At 32.6% G+C, this 17,477-nt stretch overlaps 1 protein-coding gene across 1 annotated transcript in view; it reads right to left on the bottom strand.

Moving 5' to 3' along the window:
* Window positions 1–17,477, bottom strand: part of SYCP2 (synaptonemal complex protein 2) — an 88,755-nt gene that overhangs the window by 11,122 nt on the left and 60,156 nt on the right. Inside the window, exons 26-35 of the mRNA XM_032257046.1 lie at window positions 15,561–15,688; window positions 14,779–14,815; window positions 8,886–8,956; window positions 8,730–8,787; window positions 8,213–8,268; window positions 7,463–7,520; window positions 6,813–6,981; window positions 4,269–4,306; window positions 3,630–3,800; window positions 1,190–1,388 (exon numbers count right to left, since the gene is read on the bottom strand). Of these exons, the coding sequence (XP_032112937.1) occupies window positions 1,190–1,388; window positions 3,630–3,800; window positions 4,269–4,306; window positions 6,813–6,981; window positions 7,463–7,520; window positions 8,213–8,268; window positions 8,730–8,787; window positions 8,886–8,956; window positions 14,779–14,815; window positions 15,561–15,688 (985 nt within the window). The remainder of the gene's footprint in view (window positions 1–1,189; window positions 1,389–3,629; window positions 3,801–4,268; window positions 4,307–6,812; window positions 6,982–7,462; window positions 7,521–8,212; window positions 8,269–8,729; window positions 8,788–8,885; window positions 8,957–14,778; window positions 14,816–15,560; window positions 15,689–17,477) is intronic.

Here is a 17,477-nt window from a genome sequence, read left to right as displayed (position 1 = left end):
AAAAATTAGCTGGGCATGGTGGTGCGTGCCTGTAATCCCAGCTACTCAGGAGGCTGAGGCAGGAGAATTGCCTGAACCCAGGAGGCAGAGGTTGCGGTGAGCCGAGATCACACCATTGCACTCTAGCCTGGGTAACATGAGTGAAACTCCGTCTCAAAAAAAAAAAAAAAAAAAATTAGAAAATTTATTACTGGAATAAATCTGAATAAATCCTCAAACAATTTTCAGATCAAATCAGGGCATATACATCTGTCTTCTGAGTAAGTGCTTATCTGAAATTTCATAGTGATCCTGAGTACTGAGAAGACAATAGCTACTTTAGAGGAAGTAGAAGCATACTAAGTCTTGCATGTTAACTGAAATGCTTTTTGACATGGAGTTTCACTTTTGTTGCCCAGGCTAGAGTGCAATGGCTCAGCTCACAGCAACCTCCGGCTCCTGAGTTCAAGCGATTTTCCTGCCTCAGTCTCCCAAGTAGCTGGGATTAAAGGTATCCGCCACCATGCCCAGCTAATTTTGTATTTTTAGTCGAGATGGGGTTTCTCCATGTTGGTCAGGCTGATCTGAGTATGTGCTTAGCCTTTAGCAATGCTTTAAAATATCCTTACAAGGAAATGAAAATGGTATAAAAGGGGCATACTTATACTTTCTGTACTAGAAAGGCATACACATATACCAGAACTCCAAAAAATAAGAATTTTTCTTCACCAATTATTTAAAAATAAAAGCAAAACCTCAATTGTATATGGTATTCATCCACAGAATTAATGTGGGTCCACAGAATGAGCAAGATATTCCTGCGACTTTTGTCAATGAAATGTAAATAGGAAAAATAGAATTCTCTGTAATTCTTATTAAATATATATTGAGCTAAAAAAGGTACCTTAAAAATTAAGTACTTATTTAAGCTTTCACATTATAATTTGTGAATATATATTAAATATTTTCCATATTAAAGCATTTGATCTTTATCTTTCTAACACGAAAAACTTCAGTATCCTAGTAACATTGTTCCGGTGTTAGCAAAAGTCAAGTTACTAGCATTAACTAGTTTCACAGTTAAGTTTTAACTACTATAGTCATGAATATACCCCTCAAGATCAGTCTTAAAAGTGTATTTTCCCACAATTAGAGTTATAGTAGAGAACTATTAAATATTTAAGTAAAGAAAAAATGAAGTTATACTGACATCTCATTACTTCTATAGATGATGAACTGCCAGATAAAGATACAGGAGATAAGTCAAGGCAATTATCTTGTATAGTATCCTTTAGTAGACTTGAGTTTTTCCATTGTTTTGATAATTCCTTTTCTGTTGCTGCACAGAAGACTTTCTGTTGTTTCTTTGGTAGCTTTAAAGTTTTGATTCTGGAATGGATATTCTCCTCCTAAATGTATCAATAACTTTCAAATTATACTCAAGTACAAATATTTACACTTGGACACATAAAACAAATTATATTAAAATATTTGTTAAATGTTGTATATTACCACATACAAGCATAACAAGGCCTTAGACATGAGTAGTGAAAGACTTTCTAATACACTAGAAGGCATAAGACAAATTCACAGGAAAATATAATACATTTACTATAATAAACATCTTAAGAGAAACAAATAACCTTCTTTGAGGGTTCAAAGAAGATTATATCTCCAGCTTAGGGAAATTAGAAAGAATTCCTAAATTTCATAGTATTTGAGATACTAAGGAGTTTGTGAAAGGAGGTGGAAAGGGGAAGACATACTGGGAACAGAGAAGACTTCGCAAGAACAAAGGGAGTTGAGAAGCACAGGTCTTATTGAGAGTCACGGGTTATACTATTTAACCGTTACATAGTTCCGGGCATACACTGGAAAAGGGTAGAAAAAAACTTGGAAAGGCATTTTGATGCTTTGAATGTCTGATAACAGAGATATTTTCAGCGTTTTCCCTTGAAGAGGGATAGGATGAGAGATGGCCTGGGAAGGCATATGACTATTTGTATGGTAAACATCCTTTAAGAAGTGATAGAAGGCCAGGTGTGGTGGCTCATGCCTGTAATCCCAGTACTTTGGGAGGCTGAGGTGGGCAGGTCACCTGATGTCGCAAGTTTGAGATCAGCCTGACCAACATAAAGAAGCCCCATCTCTACTAAAAATACAAAATTAGGCAGGTGTGGTGGCAGATGCCTGTAATCCCAGATACTTGGGAGGCTGAGGCAGGAGGAACCTGGGAGCCGGAGGTTGCTGTGAGCTGAGATTGCACCATTGTACTCCAGCATGGGCATCAAGAGCAAAACTCCATCTCAAAAAAAAAAAAAAAAAAAAGGAGGGGGGGAAGAAGTGATAGAAAGCTGGGGGTGGTAGCTCACGCCTGTAATCTCAGCACATTAGGAGGCCGAGTTGGGCAGATCATGAGGCCAAGAGATCGAGACCACGAGATCATCCTATCCAACATGATGAAACCCTGTCTCTACTGAAAATACAAAAATTAGCTGGGTGGTGGCACACACCTGTAGTCCCAGCTACTTGGGAGGCTGAGGCAGAAGAATTGCCTGAACCTGGGAGGCAGAAGTTGCAGTGAGCCAAGATCGCGTCACTGCACTCCAGCCTGGCAACAGAGCGAGACTTCTCTCCCTCACCTCAAAAAAACAAAAAGGTAGAAAATGTAGACATTAAGTTATGAAGTCTCTAAAGTCTTCTAGGTAAGAGGTAAGATTGCAAACAAGAAGAGATGAAAGTTTATGACTTCAAATCAGCACACTGTAATGGTCAGAAACCTATCTTCAGTGCCAGACTCTGGTTTCAAATCCTAGCTCTACCACTTTCTAGTTGTGTGACCTTGGGCAAATTCCTTCTCTTCGAGCCTCAATTTTCTCAGTTGTAAAATGGGATGACAATAATAGTGCTAATTACCTATAGTATTTATGATATTTTAAGAAGTTAAATATGTAAAGTGCTTAATACAGGAGTTGGCACATTGTAAGCACTACATATATATATAAATATACATATATATGTGTATATTTACAGTGATTACTATATATAGTAATATATATATTAAGTATATATATATATATACACACACATATATATATATATATTTTCCATAGTTATAAAACTATTGAATATTCAAGTAAAGAAGAATAATTATATATTGACATCTCATTACTTCTACAGATGATGGATTGCCAGACAAATGAATAAATACTTAACTTTGCCTTCAAGAACAGGTGACTGGGAATGTGTCTGGACATTGTGAGACATAGGAAGATGTCAGGGATGGGGACAGGTGGGCTAGTGTGTGGAAAGGACTTCAGACACCAAATTTTGCTTTCATTCAACAGCTATAGAGCTTCTCCATGCTATACTTTATTAAAGCCTAATTTTAGAAGATTAAGTACTTCATCATTTCAAACATACTATCATAAAGTTAAAATGTCACTAGATTCTGACATCTGTTTTATAACACACATGCCAACTTATTATAAAATTTAGCATTATATTGCCTAAGGGCAAATTTCTAGAATTATTAAGTTTTGTTGTATAGAAAGTTCACTCAAGTATAAATCCGACATTTTTTACAAAAATATGTATTTAGTATTTGAAGAGGCTTTTAGAAACTATTAATCAGAACTGAATCTATTTACCTTTACTAGCAAGTTCTCTTTAAATGAATGTGACAATTCTTCTTCACACTCTGATTCTGAATTTGAGAGATCTTTATAATTTTTTTTTGCTTTTGTTGCTCTTCGTGGAAGTCTTATTCTTCTATCTGGAACTGTCTTGTCCATTTTTTTGGTGATATTTTTACTGGGTGTCTTTAAGAGAAAAATTCCTGAATATTATTAGGGCAATATTTGAGGTACAAGAAATATAAGCAATTTGCCATAAAATTGGCATTGTGACAAACTCTGCATAAAATATTTGTAGAAATGATTCTTGACTAACATAGTTTAAATTAATGGATTTTATCTTCCCATTCTAGTTATCTTCTTTACTACCTCTTTATCCCTACCATTAAATCCCTGGGAAGCCTGATATATATTATCTAACTGAAGTAAAAGAGATTTAAAAAATATCTAAAAGCACAGAATAAAATGAATTCAAATAAAGGCCAATGTGATTTAAAAAAAAAAACAAATTAGGAGAAAGTGTGCAAAAGCAGGAACAAGTACATAAAATACATAACTGTTAACAAGGATAAAATTATATGATGATGAATTATTTTTATATTACATGGAAAAATAATTTTAAAGGGATGCTTGAGCATAAACTTCTTGGCTTACCATTTTAGATCTTGGTTGTCCCTTTTCCAAAGATGATCCTGCAATTCAGGAAAATAAGGTCACATTTTCACAATAAATAAGAATGGGCATTTAATGTATTAGAACATCATTTCTGCATTTTTTTATTTTTATTTTTATTTTTTTTTGAGATGGAGTCTCACTCTGTCTCCAGGCTGAAGTGCAGTGGCACGATCTCAGCTCATTGCAACCTCCACCTCCTGGGTTCAAGCAATTCTCCTGCCTCAGCTTCCCAAGCAGCTGGGACTACAGGAGCATGCCACCATGCCCAGCTAATTTTGTATTTTTAGTAGAGACTGGTTTCCCATGTTGGCCAGAATGGTCTCATGTTGGGATTACAGGTATGAGCCACTGCGCCCACCCTAAATTAAAATAATAAAAACAGTAAGTTTTTAAAGCATTTGTTAGCATTTAATAAGCTAATGTCCATGTGGCTTCAGGCCACCTGATACTGGCCCTCCTGATACCTAATCTTCCCCTCACCTCTTCTGCTGAAGAATTTGGCCTCACAATGACACACACTTTGGAAGCTTTTCTTTTCCCAGAACTTCGTAGTAGCCCAAATGAACCACATCTCTGATTGGAACCATCTTTAAACTCAATCAAAAATGTAATTTTCAAGAATTGATAACTTTTACTGTATAGTGTTTGGTATGATATGAATTGCCAGTTTTCCTTCCCCTTCTTTATTTTATACAACTTTTTAAACATAAAGAGAATATGTCAACATAAGTTATAAAGTTAAACACCTATTAAGTTAAACACCTATAAATCTACCACTCAATTTAAGAACCAGATTGTGGATAATGCTGAATCTACTTATGCATGCTCTCTTATACCATCCTCTGTGTCTCTTCTGCTAAAAGGTACTTACTGTCCTGAAATCTGTGGGTCATTTGTTTTAAAAACAAGTTTTATTACACAGATATGTATCTTTAAACAATACAATGAGCTTTATAAAATAATATCATGTCCTGTATAATATCCTATAATTTGTTTTCCATACATCACTATGTTAATAAGATTTATCCATATTATTGATAGCAGCTTTCGTCCCACTTCCCTTTTTTGCCTTTCAAGTATAATGTCATCTTTCCAAATAGTCTCTGAAACCTAAGAAATGAGATTATCCATGTCAAGGAAGCAAAGCTGTTTTGGAAGAAAGATCCTCTAATCTTGGCAATAAATCAACTCATATATATTAACTTGTAGTTACTCAATAATGTAAACAAAAGAATTCATGCAAAATTTCAATTTCAGAAGTTCAATTTTATAAATATTTAGTGATGACCATATTCCAGCCTAAAATGTCTTCCTGCGATCTCTAATCTTCTACTTAATGTTATAAATGTTTTTATTTGTACATCTTCCCACTAGACTGTAAGCTCCCTGAGGGCATGTAAATCTTATTAATCTTTGGTTTATAACACACTGCTTCAAGGTTCAAACCTAGCAATCTAGCCTCACCTTGGGCCATTTCTCTACAGATAGGATCTATGTGCCAACTACCTCAATACTGCATTGCCTGAATATACTATGCTATTCTATACTCCCCTCCCTTTTGTATATGATAATCCTGCTGCTTTACTTCCTGATGTTTCTGGTCGACCTCTCACCTAAATTTCAAGACTCAACTTCATTTCTAAACACATGCCAAAATTCACTTCTATTTTTAGGTCACTACTAGCTATTTTTATCTTGAAAAAAAAATAAAAGCTGATTCCCTTACTATACATTTAATTCACAAGCACAGAGTTAAGTCTTCTTTTAAAAATGCAACATATAAAATCTTTGTGTTTTAGCAAACTTGGAAACTGATGTTCAGCTATGAAAATGGTAATTCTCTCTAGCCAAAACTTATGCCTCAAACTTTACCAACTACTTCAAGAGATTCACTATCACAAAGAGAAAGCAAAGGAAAATACTTTGTGGAAAACTTAGGCCAAAAAAAAAATCTACAAGAAGATTGTTTCCTTTTGATACATTTTTGTGCATCTATATAAATTCCTAAAAAAGTATATGTGTTGGGTGCAGCAAGAAGATGGGATATTGAGTAGTAAAATACACACACACACACACACACACACACACACACACACACATAAATATAAGCTATATATATTTTTTATAGACACAAATGTAAATAAATGTATATATAGCTTAATGTCAAAGTCCAAGCCTTGGTCTTAAAGGTGTTGGGTTCATGAGTTCTTAGTACATTATTCACAATAATTAAATAACTGGTTAATGCTAGGCCATGAGTAGACAAGAGTCATGAGGCAAGGATTATGATAAATCATAATTTGTGTCCCTAAGGTCTTATTAAAAATAAAATTTAAATATAGCCATATTACCAAAATAATAAAACAAAAACATAAAAACTATAGTGTTTTGTCCTATCCATAAAAGTATATAGTAATGAATAGTCTAAATATGAAAATAAGCTTATAACCAATACAGCATTTTATATAATTAAAATAAATGGTAAAATCATTTGTAACATTTCTCTAAAAGATAATTTCTTACTTGATTTTCCACTTTTATGATTCTTCACATTTTTATTTCTGCTATAGTCTATTAGCTGTGGTTTTGATTTCGGTTCTGTTAGCCAGCTAATATCAGTCTTGCTGTCATCACATCTGAACTCTGTTTCAGTATCACTAAACAGATTTTTCTTTTTGTGATTTGTTATAATCTGTAAAAAAATGTTTGAAATACATGAAGAAATAATACATCTCATTATATGTCATGCAAGGTAAGTTAAACCAAAAAATAAAAATAAAAAAAACAAAAAAAAACCCATAACAGGAAAACTTGTCATTTTTTGACATTCTAATTTAAGAAGGCATTAATAACCTATCCAAGAAAGTCACTTGGAAATCCAGATTAGATACTGATATTTGTATTTTGGTGTTGATGTTGTTAAATCAAAGTTAAATCATAACAACTTACTTCCATATATATATCATATATAACCTAATATATCAAAAAAATAACTAAAGTTGTCATTTCTTAGATAATTACAAATAGCTGAAAGACCAAAAGAAAATTCTTAATAGGAATGTGGATAATTGCATAAATAAAAAATCAAATTTTTTTTGTTTTTGATAATCTTTAACATTAAAAATTAAGAGAAATGCTATTTCTAATAGACACACTGAGGTATTATAACTTACTTTTTTATCTTTTGTTTTGACAGAAGATTCAAGTTCATCATGATTCCTTAGACCTACCCTTAAACAAAAATAAGTATTAATTTAAAATTACCCTTTGGTAGACTGAGGCAGGCGGATCATGAGGTCAGGAGATCGAGACCATCCTGGTTAACAAGGTGAAACCCCATCTCTACTAAAAATACAAAAAATTAGCTGGGTGTGATGGTACATGCCTGTAGTCCCAGCTACTCGGGAGGCTGAGACAGGAAAATCACTTGAACCTGGGAGGCAGAGGTTGCAGTGAGCTGAGATAGCGCCACTGCACTCCAGCCTGGGTGACAGTGCTCGAGACTCCATCTCAAAAAAACAGAAACAAAAACAAAAAACTCTCCATACTTGTTTTCTTAAGGACGGACAATCAGACTTGAGTTTTCAGTCTTAAGACTTTCACTAATTAGCTATATTACTCTGGCCAAGCCACTTATCCTCTCTGACCTCAGTTATAAAATAACTATGTTGGATCAAAGAACTACTAAGTCTTTTCAGGTTTATGATCTAGGATATACAACTAATATTCAAAGTGAAGATAATTTGCATGTTAATTTAAAGAATAAATGCTAAAGTAATAGAATCATAACGGGAGTAATCATGACTAGCATTTTTATTAACTCTTCTAATTTATTAAAAAAAAAAACTCTTAAGACTGGAAGGAGGTATTTAAGAGAAAAAAAAAAGGAGATTGGAATATTTTAACCTAATAAAAACACCTACAATCTTACTGACTTATCCGCACAGGCTTCTTTAGCTGTAGCTTGAAATTCTTGGATCTATATTGTAAATAAACATTAAAAAAAGAGTTGTCAGTGTCAAAATAAGATAAAAATTAAAATAAACATAAAATCTAGTTTCGCTTCACAAAATTATAAGATTTGACATAAAATTAACTTTAACATTTGTATTTAAAAAGAAAACTAATACAATAGAGTACAAAAAAAATAAATAACAGTATTTTTCCATCAATAAGAAAGGTGATTTTCTTGGTAGTGAAATCCTTCTATCCCACGATTGCTTGTTTTTTTTCTACCTTATTCCAAAAAAAAAAAAAAATTGAAAAAAAAAAGCCACCTAAGTATACGTAGGCTGGTTATCCAAAATGTTATCACACATTTCTTAAAAATTTTAAAGTATATAAGGAGACACACATTAAAAACATACTATCTAATAGCTGCACGGTAAATAAAATGTAACTTCTGAGTAAATACAAAGTATCTATTGATTTTTAGCTTACTCCAAGTTTTATGACAGGGTCATCAGCTCCATTCAAATTAAAATTGTAAACATCATTCCTGTGAAAATGAAAAGAAATATTAGCTCCACTTAAAATAAATGCATGTAGCCTCTTCAAATATAAAGAAAATGAAAAATATTTACAAAAAATACTTACAATGGACATTCAGAAGTAACATTAACAAAAGTAGTCTTCAGTTTTCTGTAGCTTTTTTTCTGAACTTTTTCCTAAATACGAAAGAGGGTTATAGGAAATCATTAAATGGCTAACAGGTGTATGAAAAAATGCTCAACAGCATTAATCATCAGGTAAATGCAAATCAGAACTACAATGAGATGTCGGCCTGAGTTAAAATGGCTTGTACGAAAAAGACAGACAATAACAGATGCCAGTGAGGATGTGGGTCTCATACACTGTTGTTGGGAATGCAAATAGTGGTACAACCACCGTGAATAATAATGTGAAGCTTCCTCAAAACTAAAAATAGAACTACAATATGATCCAGCAAGTTACTGGTCTTATATCCAAAAGAAAGGAAATCAATATGCCAAAGAGGCATCTGCACACCCACATTTACTGTAGCATTACTGAAACCTAATTGTCCATCAATAGATAAATGCATAAAATGTGGTATATGTGTATATATAATGGAATATTATTCAGCAATAAAAAAGAATGAAATCCTGTCACTTGTAGCTACATGGTTGTAACTGGAGACCAAACTAAAGTGAAATAAGCCAAATACAGAAAGACAAATATCATATGTTCTCACTCACAAGTGGGAGCTAAAAAAGTGGATCACATGGAGATAGAGAGTAGAACAGTGATTACCAGAGGCCAGGAAGAGTAGGAAGGAGTAGGGGGAAATTAAGGGATTAAAAAGAAAGAATATAAATATATTACCAGTGAAATGTACACTTAAAAATGATAAAGATAGTAACTTTTATATGTATATTTTACCTCAACAAAAAAACTCGTACATTGCCTTACATGGCAAACAAATAATGTGCAATTAAATTGCTTTATATATTTTTCTAGTTGTGCTTCTGCTAATGTAAATCTGACATTTGTAACATTCTCCTTAATGTAAACTGAATAAAAATATATCCAAAAGAAATTAAATTACCACCCATAAAGATAATTGCACTCCTAGGGCCAGAAGCAGTGGCTCACAACTGTAATCCCAGCACTTTCGGAGGCCAAGCCAGGTGGGTCACCTGAAGTTAGGAGTTTGAGACCAGCCTGACCAATATAGTGAAACCCCGTCTCTACTAAAAACACAGAAGTTAGCTGGGTGTGGTGGCATGTGCCTGTAGTCCCAGCTACTTGGGAGGCTGAGACAGGAGGATTGGTTGAACCTGGGAGGCAGAGGTGGCAGTGAGCTGAGATCATGCCACTGCCCTCCAGTCTAGGGGACAGAGTGAGACTCTGTGTCAAAAAAAATAAAAAAAAATAAAAATGAAAAAAGATATCTGCGTTCTCTATTCATTGCAGTACTATTTATAATAATCAAAACATGGAAACAAGCTAAGTATTCACAGACAGATGAACAGATAAAGAAATTGTGGTACATGTATATATACCAAGAAATATATTCAGCCTTAAAAACAGGTTATCTTGAAATTTGCTATAACATGGATGAACCAAGAGGACATTATGCTAAGTGAAATAAGCCAGACAGAAAGAAAAATACTGCATGATCTCACTTATATGTGGAGTCTTAAAAATCAAATCCACAGAAATAAGAGAATAAAACAGAACAGTGGTCACCAGAGCATGGAGGTGGGGTTGGGGTGTGGAAATAGGGAGATCAAAGGATACAAAGTTGCAGATATGTAGGATGAGTAAGTCTAGAGATGGAATGCAGAACATGAGGACTATTAATAGTATGGTACTGTATAATACACAAACTGTATACAATACAGCATTATGTTAATTGGCTGTTGCACCAACCTATTATATTTGGGATATTTGCTAAGAGATTTTATGTGTTCTTGCCACATACACACAAAGATGAATGAATACATTAATTTGCTTGATTATAGTAACCATTTCACTATAACATGTTATCCACCTTAAATATATATAATAAAAAATATTCACATTTTCTAAAATACTGAAGACAAATACTAAAAACATAATGGAAAATATTGTAAATCTAATAAAATCCTTTAACCTTAATACTTACTGACATTGTTGTATAGAGATAAGTGACCTCCTTACTGGAATTCTACAAGCTAAATTTTGATGGTGCCAGGATCACAAAACAAGCATGCTTCTACTTTGTTTTGAACCCTCACTGGCTTTAAACTCTTAAATAGAAAACTTTGAGAGAGGCTAATGTTTATGTAAAATCTCACATAAAAGAGTCAAAAAGTTATCAATTAATTATATTGTTAGGAAAAAATATGTGTTAGATTATTTATACAGCCTATAACTAAAAATATATTCAACCAGATCTCAAATCAGTGAGGGCAGAAAAAAAGTTCAATAAAATAAAATTTAATAAATTATCAACTGTAATATATTTTATTAAAGAAATTTACTATGATTAAATATATAATACCACTAAATTGATTACTGATCAGAAATTATTAGACTAACTTAATATCTAGTAAATTAGAAATATTAAAACCTAAAATATTAATTTTATTTTGTGATTCGTCTTCAATTTATTTATTTTGGCTATTTTATATAGAAGTATTTGCATTATTTTAAAAAGCTTATCTCTCAGTATATTACTCCTCTGATCATTTATCTGACTTATCCTTTCCAATATGATTTTTACCAGTGCTTGCATACTTTATCTGTTGCATCTTTTGTGTGCTGTTACGGAATATGTAAAAATGAGCAAAGATGTTAAAGATAAGCAAAAGGTAGCAATGGTACTATAGAGGATATAAAGGTGAGCAAAATGTTACAGAAGATACAAAGATGATCCAAAATAGGTAAAATGTAGTGAAAAAATAGAAGAAAAAAAACCCCAAAGATTCTAAATAAAACTTTGGCAATTATATCTAATGATTTAGAAAAAGGAGACTGCAACATGACCGCATGCTCTTTATCTGAGAAATACAAGAATTTAACATTTAGAAATCAACTTAATGTAATTCACCTAAACAAAGCAAATAGGCACAGAAAAGCATTTGACAAAACATGACATCTGTTACTCATTAAAAATCTCTCAGCAAATTTGGATAAGAAGGGAATGTCTTTAACCTGATAAAGGGAATCTATGAAATTAACTATCGCATATATCATACTTAATTATGAAATACTGAATATTCTCCCACTAAGGTCAGGACCAAGACAAGAATGTCTGCTCTCACCACTTCTGTTTAACAGTGTGCTTGAGATTCTGGCCTGAAAAATAATGAGAAAAAAAAAAAAAAAAGGAATAAAGGATGTTCAAATTGGAAAGGAAGAAGTGAAACTCCCTTTATTCCCAGATAATATGATAGCTTACACAGGAAATCTGAGCAAATCTTGAAAATCTCCTAAAACTAATGAATGAGCAAGGTTGCTGGATACACCATCAGCAAGCAAGAATCAATTACATTTCTATGTACTTGCAACAAACTATCAGGAATTTAAATAAAACAATGCTGCTTACAGTAGCATAAAAGTGTGATACATAGACATAAATTTGACAAGATATATATAAGACCTATATTCTGAAAGCTATAAGACATTGCCAAAATAAATAAAAGCAGATGTAAATGAATAAAGATATGGTATTGAAGACTTGATATTGCTAAGGTTAAAATTCTCCCCCCAAATTGATCTGTAGATTAAACACAGTCTCAATCAAAATCTTCACACACTTTTTTGGTACAAATTGACAAGCTGATTCTGACATTTATATGGCTATGCCAAGCACCTAGACTAGTTAAAACAATTTTGAAAAAAGGGAGAAAGTTGGGGACACTAAACATTACCTGATTTCAAATTTTATAAAGCTACAGCAAGACAGTGTGGTACTGGAGTCAAGTTAGACAAACAGACCAAGGGAACAGGATAGAGAGTTCTGAACCAGACTCAAACATAAATGAAAACTTGGTTACTGACAAAGTTTAAAGCACAGTTCTGGGACAAAAACATAGCCTTTCAACAAATGGTTCTTAAAAAAGGGAATATCCATGTGCAAAATAAATGAACTTTGATCCACACATTGTACTATATACAAAAATTAACTCAAATTGAACAATAGTCCCAAGTGTAAAATCCCAAAACTATAATACTTCTAGAAGAAAACACAGGACAACATTTTTTGCCGTCTTGGGTTAGACAAAGATTTCTTGCACAAAATACCAGAAGCACATACTGGGTGAAGATATTTGCAAATCATGTATCTGATAAATAACTTTTATCAAAAATATCTAAAAACTCTCAAAATTCAACAATAAGAAACAGCCAAATACAAAAGGAACAGAAGATTTAAATAGACACTTAAAAAAAGAAAAAAACGCATGAGTAAAATAGCAAAAATAAATAATAATTTAAAAGGTACCAAAACATTCTATTATGCAGATTCAGAATTCTTGCCAAACAGGTTTTTGAGTCAGGGCAACTTGGAAAGTTTTCATAAAGAAGGTACAAAGCAACACTTGTAAAGAGGAATATTTTAATAATCAGATAAGAGGGTGAGAGGGCTTGCTGACTTAGTTCAAAGTTTTTTTGCAAACGGAAAAGAAAAAGAGAATACTTAGGAAAGACACTTCAGGAAACCTCAAGTTACCATGTTTCAGTTAAACATGACATGCCTAGAAAACTAAGAAACAAGACAATCTTTTAAAGGAAATAGTGAGCCAGTCTGTTTCCATTTAATTCAATAAGCAACAGGGACCAAAGAAAGATTTTCAACAAGAAAGTGGCATGATTGGAGCTGTGTCCTTTAGAAAGAAAAAAAGCTGATATTAAATGTAACGTATGGATTGACACAGATAAATACTAGAGGCAAAGAAAATTATTAATACAGAACGCCTATTGCAACAATCCAGGGATTAGAAATGAAAATCAAAACTAGGCTAATAGAGGAGTTGGCCTAGACAGGGGAGAAAACATTCAAGAACTTACAGAGGGTGAACTTCAAAACTTGAAAATATTAAATGGACACAGAGAGCAACTGTGAGGAATTAAAGATAATTTATGAGTGAGAACATGCATTGTCCTAATGCCCTCCTTCCCCTTGCCCCCCAACTCCGAAACAGGCCCTGGTATGTAATGTTCCTCTCCCTGTGTCCATGTGTTCTTATTCTTCAACTCCCACTTATGAGTGAGAACATGCAGTGTTTGGTTTTCTGTTCTTGTATCAGTTTGCTGAGAATGATGGTTTCCAGATTCATCCATGTCCCTGCAAAGGACATGAACTCATCTTTTTTATGGCTGCATAGTATTCCATGGTGTATATGTGCCACATTTTCTTTATCCAGTCTATCATTGATTGGCATTTGGGAGGGATAGCAGGGAGTTGGGGGATTGGAGAGGGACAACATTAGGAGAAATACCTAATGTAGATGATGAGGGGATGGATGCAGCAAACCACCATGGTACATGTATACCTATGTAACAAGCCTGCACTCTGCACATGTACCCCATAAGTATAATGAACAAAAAAGATAATTTATATCATCAGTCTAGATAAAGAGTAAAGGTTTTTTTTTTTTTTTTAAATAAAAAAACAAAACAAAACTGGAACTTCGGTAGGATCTAATTGTTAGGAGAGATGGGATCCATCTATTTAAAAAATACACACACACACACACACACACACACACACACACACACACACGAAAGATATACTGAATCATGTACCAAAAAGTAAAAACACTGTGCTCATATATGTAAAAGAAGCATTTTCTTTGAAAAACAGAAGGTTAGAGAGTGATTTTGAGTACTTGCTACTAAACCTGTTAGTGGTTATCATTCATTTAGCAATATTCTGAAAATGTCATATCAAATTCCATTTTACCACTATGCTGTTTTAGTGTTTATGGTCAAATACTGAGTTTGACTACAGATTTGGTGAAGTTAAGTAAAGGACACCTACCTTACTGAGTTGTACAACAGGTTTGTTTGAAAAACCACTGTAAAAAAAAGATTTTGTCAAAATTGAAAATGCAATTATCAATAGAATTTTTTCATAAGTCATTTTATATAAACCATATTTATGTCACTAAATTTATATTCAATGTAACAGTAATAGTCTGATTTTTTGTAACTTCATTCACAGTAAATAGAACCTATAATAGATCATTCAAAGCTGAATAATTAATGCAGCAGAAAGTGTGAATTTAAAACGAATGATTCTGCCATAAGAGTCATTTATTCATAACCTAAATAGTAAGGCTAAAATTAACTTAAATTTTAATTAACAAGCTGACAGTCTATAAATGGACATTTTGTAATAAAAACAGAATTAATCTTTAGAAATACTGCAAAGAATGTACTATTTACTACAAAAAACTCTCACATCCGGTTAATTTTTGTAATTTATTAAGCAATATACTTAAACATATTTAGTTTATCCATTACTAGATTCAGTAAGTATAATTCTAAAATGTCTGTATCCTAAAGATTTCTAAAATAGTATGTTGTGTTGATACATGTTTTTTGATCCTATATAAAAAGTAACTGGACAATAGAATGACAAATTTCAAATTTAGTTCCCTTCCTGTGTAATTTAAACACCTACTGTTTACACAAGTATTAAGTAACCACGTTTTCTACTGAAAAGTTACATTGTTTGAACCTATGTTTAAAATTAACTTTTAAGTTGTGTAAAATAACATATGTTAGAAAAATATTCATGTCTGAAATTTAAGAACACACCTGTTAGTCAAAGACTCCTTTAATTTTCTTGTAGACTTTATGTCATGTTTTGTTTCGTATTTTTTATTTATTTGGCTTATCAAGGATTCTGCTGCATCAGTAAATTCTTTCCCTTTTGACTTTTCTCTCTGAAAAAAAAATTATGTTATTTTTAAATGTTACCAGTTAACCTTCAAAGGAAAAATAAAGGCTGAAAAAAACTTTTAAGATAAATCTGGTTCTATTTATACCTACAAAGGGAAATAAAAAGATAATTATTTAGTAAGTTTGAGCTTTGTTAGGCATTAAAATAACCCAAAATAAATATTTTAACAGAACTGTATATTTTAAAAAATGTCTACATTTCTACGCATGAGAGTAAAAGACTAAAAAAAGAGAAGTCATGATAAACCTTTAATCCAGTTAAGAAGAAAAAAACAGAAATTACTATCAGATATGAAAGAAGGGCCATCACTGCTGATCACACAGACATAAAAATGATAAGTCAGTATTATGAACTCCATGCCCACAAATTTGATAGGCTAGATGAAATGGACCAATTCCTCGAAAGACACAATCTAACAAAACTTACGCAAACAGAAACAGATCATCTCACTAGGCCTTTATCTATTAAAGAAATGGAAGGAATATTTGATATGCTACCAAAACACCAGATAAGAGTTCACTGGTGAATTCTATCAAACATTTAAGAAAGAAATTATGCCAATTCGTCACAATCTTCTAGAAGATAGAAGAGTGGGAACAACTTCCTAACTTAGTCTAAGAGGCCAGTATCTCCTTAATACCAAAACCAAAGACATTATAAATAAAACTACAAACCAATGTCTCCCATAAACACATACACAAAATTCCTCAGTATCAGCAATATCAGTATCAAATCCTACAATGTATTAAAAGAATTATGAACCTATGATCAAGTGGAATCTATTCTAGGTATGCAAAACTGATTCAACATTTGAAAATTAATATACTCGAACATATCAACAGGCTAATTTAAAATTGTATCAATTGATTCACAAAAAGCATTTGAGAAAATCCAACACATATTCGTGATAAAAACCCTTAGCAAACTAGGAATAAAGAGAAATATTCTCAGCTTGATAAAGAACATCTACAAAAACAGTTTCAGGTAACATCGCAGTTAATGTTGAGAAACGAGATGCTTTTCCTGCCAAAATCGGAAACATGGCAAAAATGTTCCCTCTCATTGCTTATTTTAAACATTGTTCTAGAAGTCTTAGCTAACACGATAAGACAGAAAAAGGAAATAACAGGTATACTGATTGGGAAGGAAGAAATAAATCTGTCTTTGTTCACAAAGGACCTCATTGTCTGTGTAGAAAATCCCAAAGAACTAGCAACAAAACGACTGAAAGTAATAAGCAATTATAGCAAGACTGCAAAATACAAGGTTAATATACCAAAGGCAACCACTTTCTTGTAAACTAGCAATGAACAAGTGGAGTTTGAAATTAAAAGCACAATATAATTTACCTTAGCATGGCCGAAAGAAATATTTATATCTAACAAAACATGTACAAGAGAAAAACTACAAAACTCTGATGAAAGAAATCAAGATCTAAATAAATGAAGAGATATTCCACATATATGAATAGAAAGCTCAATACTGTCAAGATGTCAGTTCTTCCCAACTTAATCTATAGAGTTAACACATTCCTAGTTGAAAGAACAAACAGAGCACAGGGGAGTTACACGGCACTGAAGCTATTTTGTGTAATACTGTAGTGGTAGATATGTCACTTCACTACATATTTGTCAAAACACACAGAATGTACAACAAAGTGTGAAGCCTAATGTAAACTAAGCACTTAATAATCATCATGTATCAATAATGATTCATCAGTTCTACTAAATGTACCACATTGATGCAAGATGTTAGTAACAGGAAAATGGATA

Source organism: Sapajus apella, unplaced genomic scaffold, assembly GCF_009761245.1.
Source record: "Sapajus apella isolate SASKATOON/1434 unplaced genomic scaffold, GSC_monkey_1.0 scaffold96, whole genome shotgun sequence".
Classification (NCBI taxonomy): Eukaryota; Metazoa; Chordata; class Mammalia; order Primates; family Cebidae; genus Sapajus; species Sapajus apella.
This window is presented reverse-complemented; position numbering and strand designations above follow the sequence as displayed.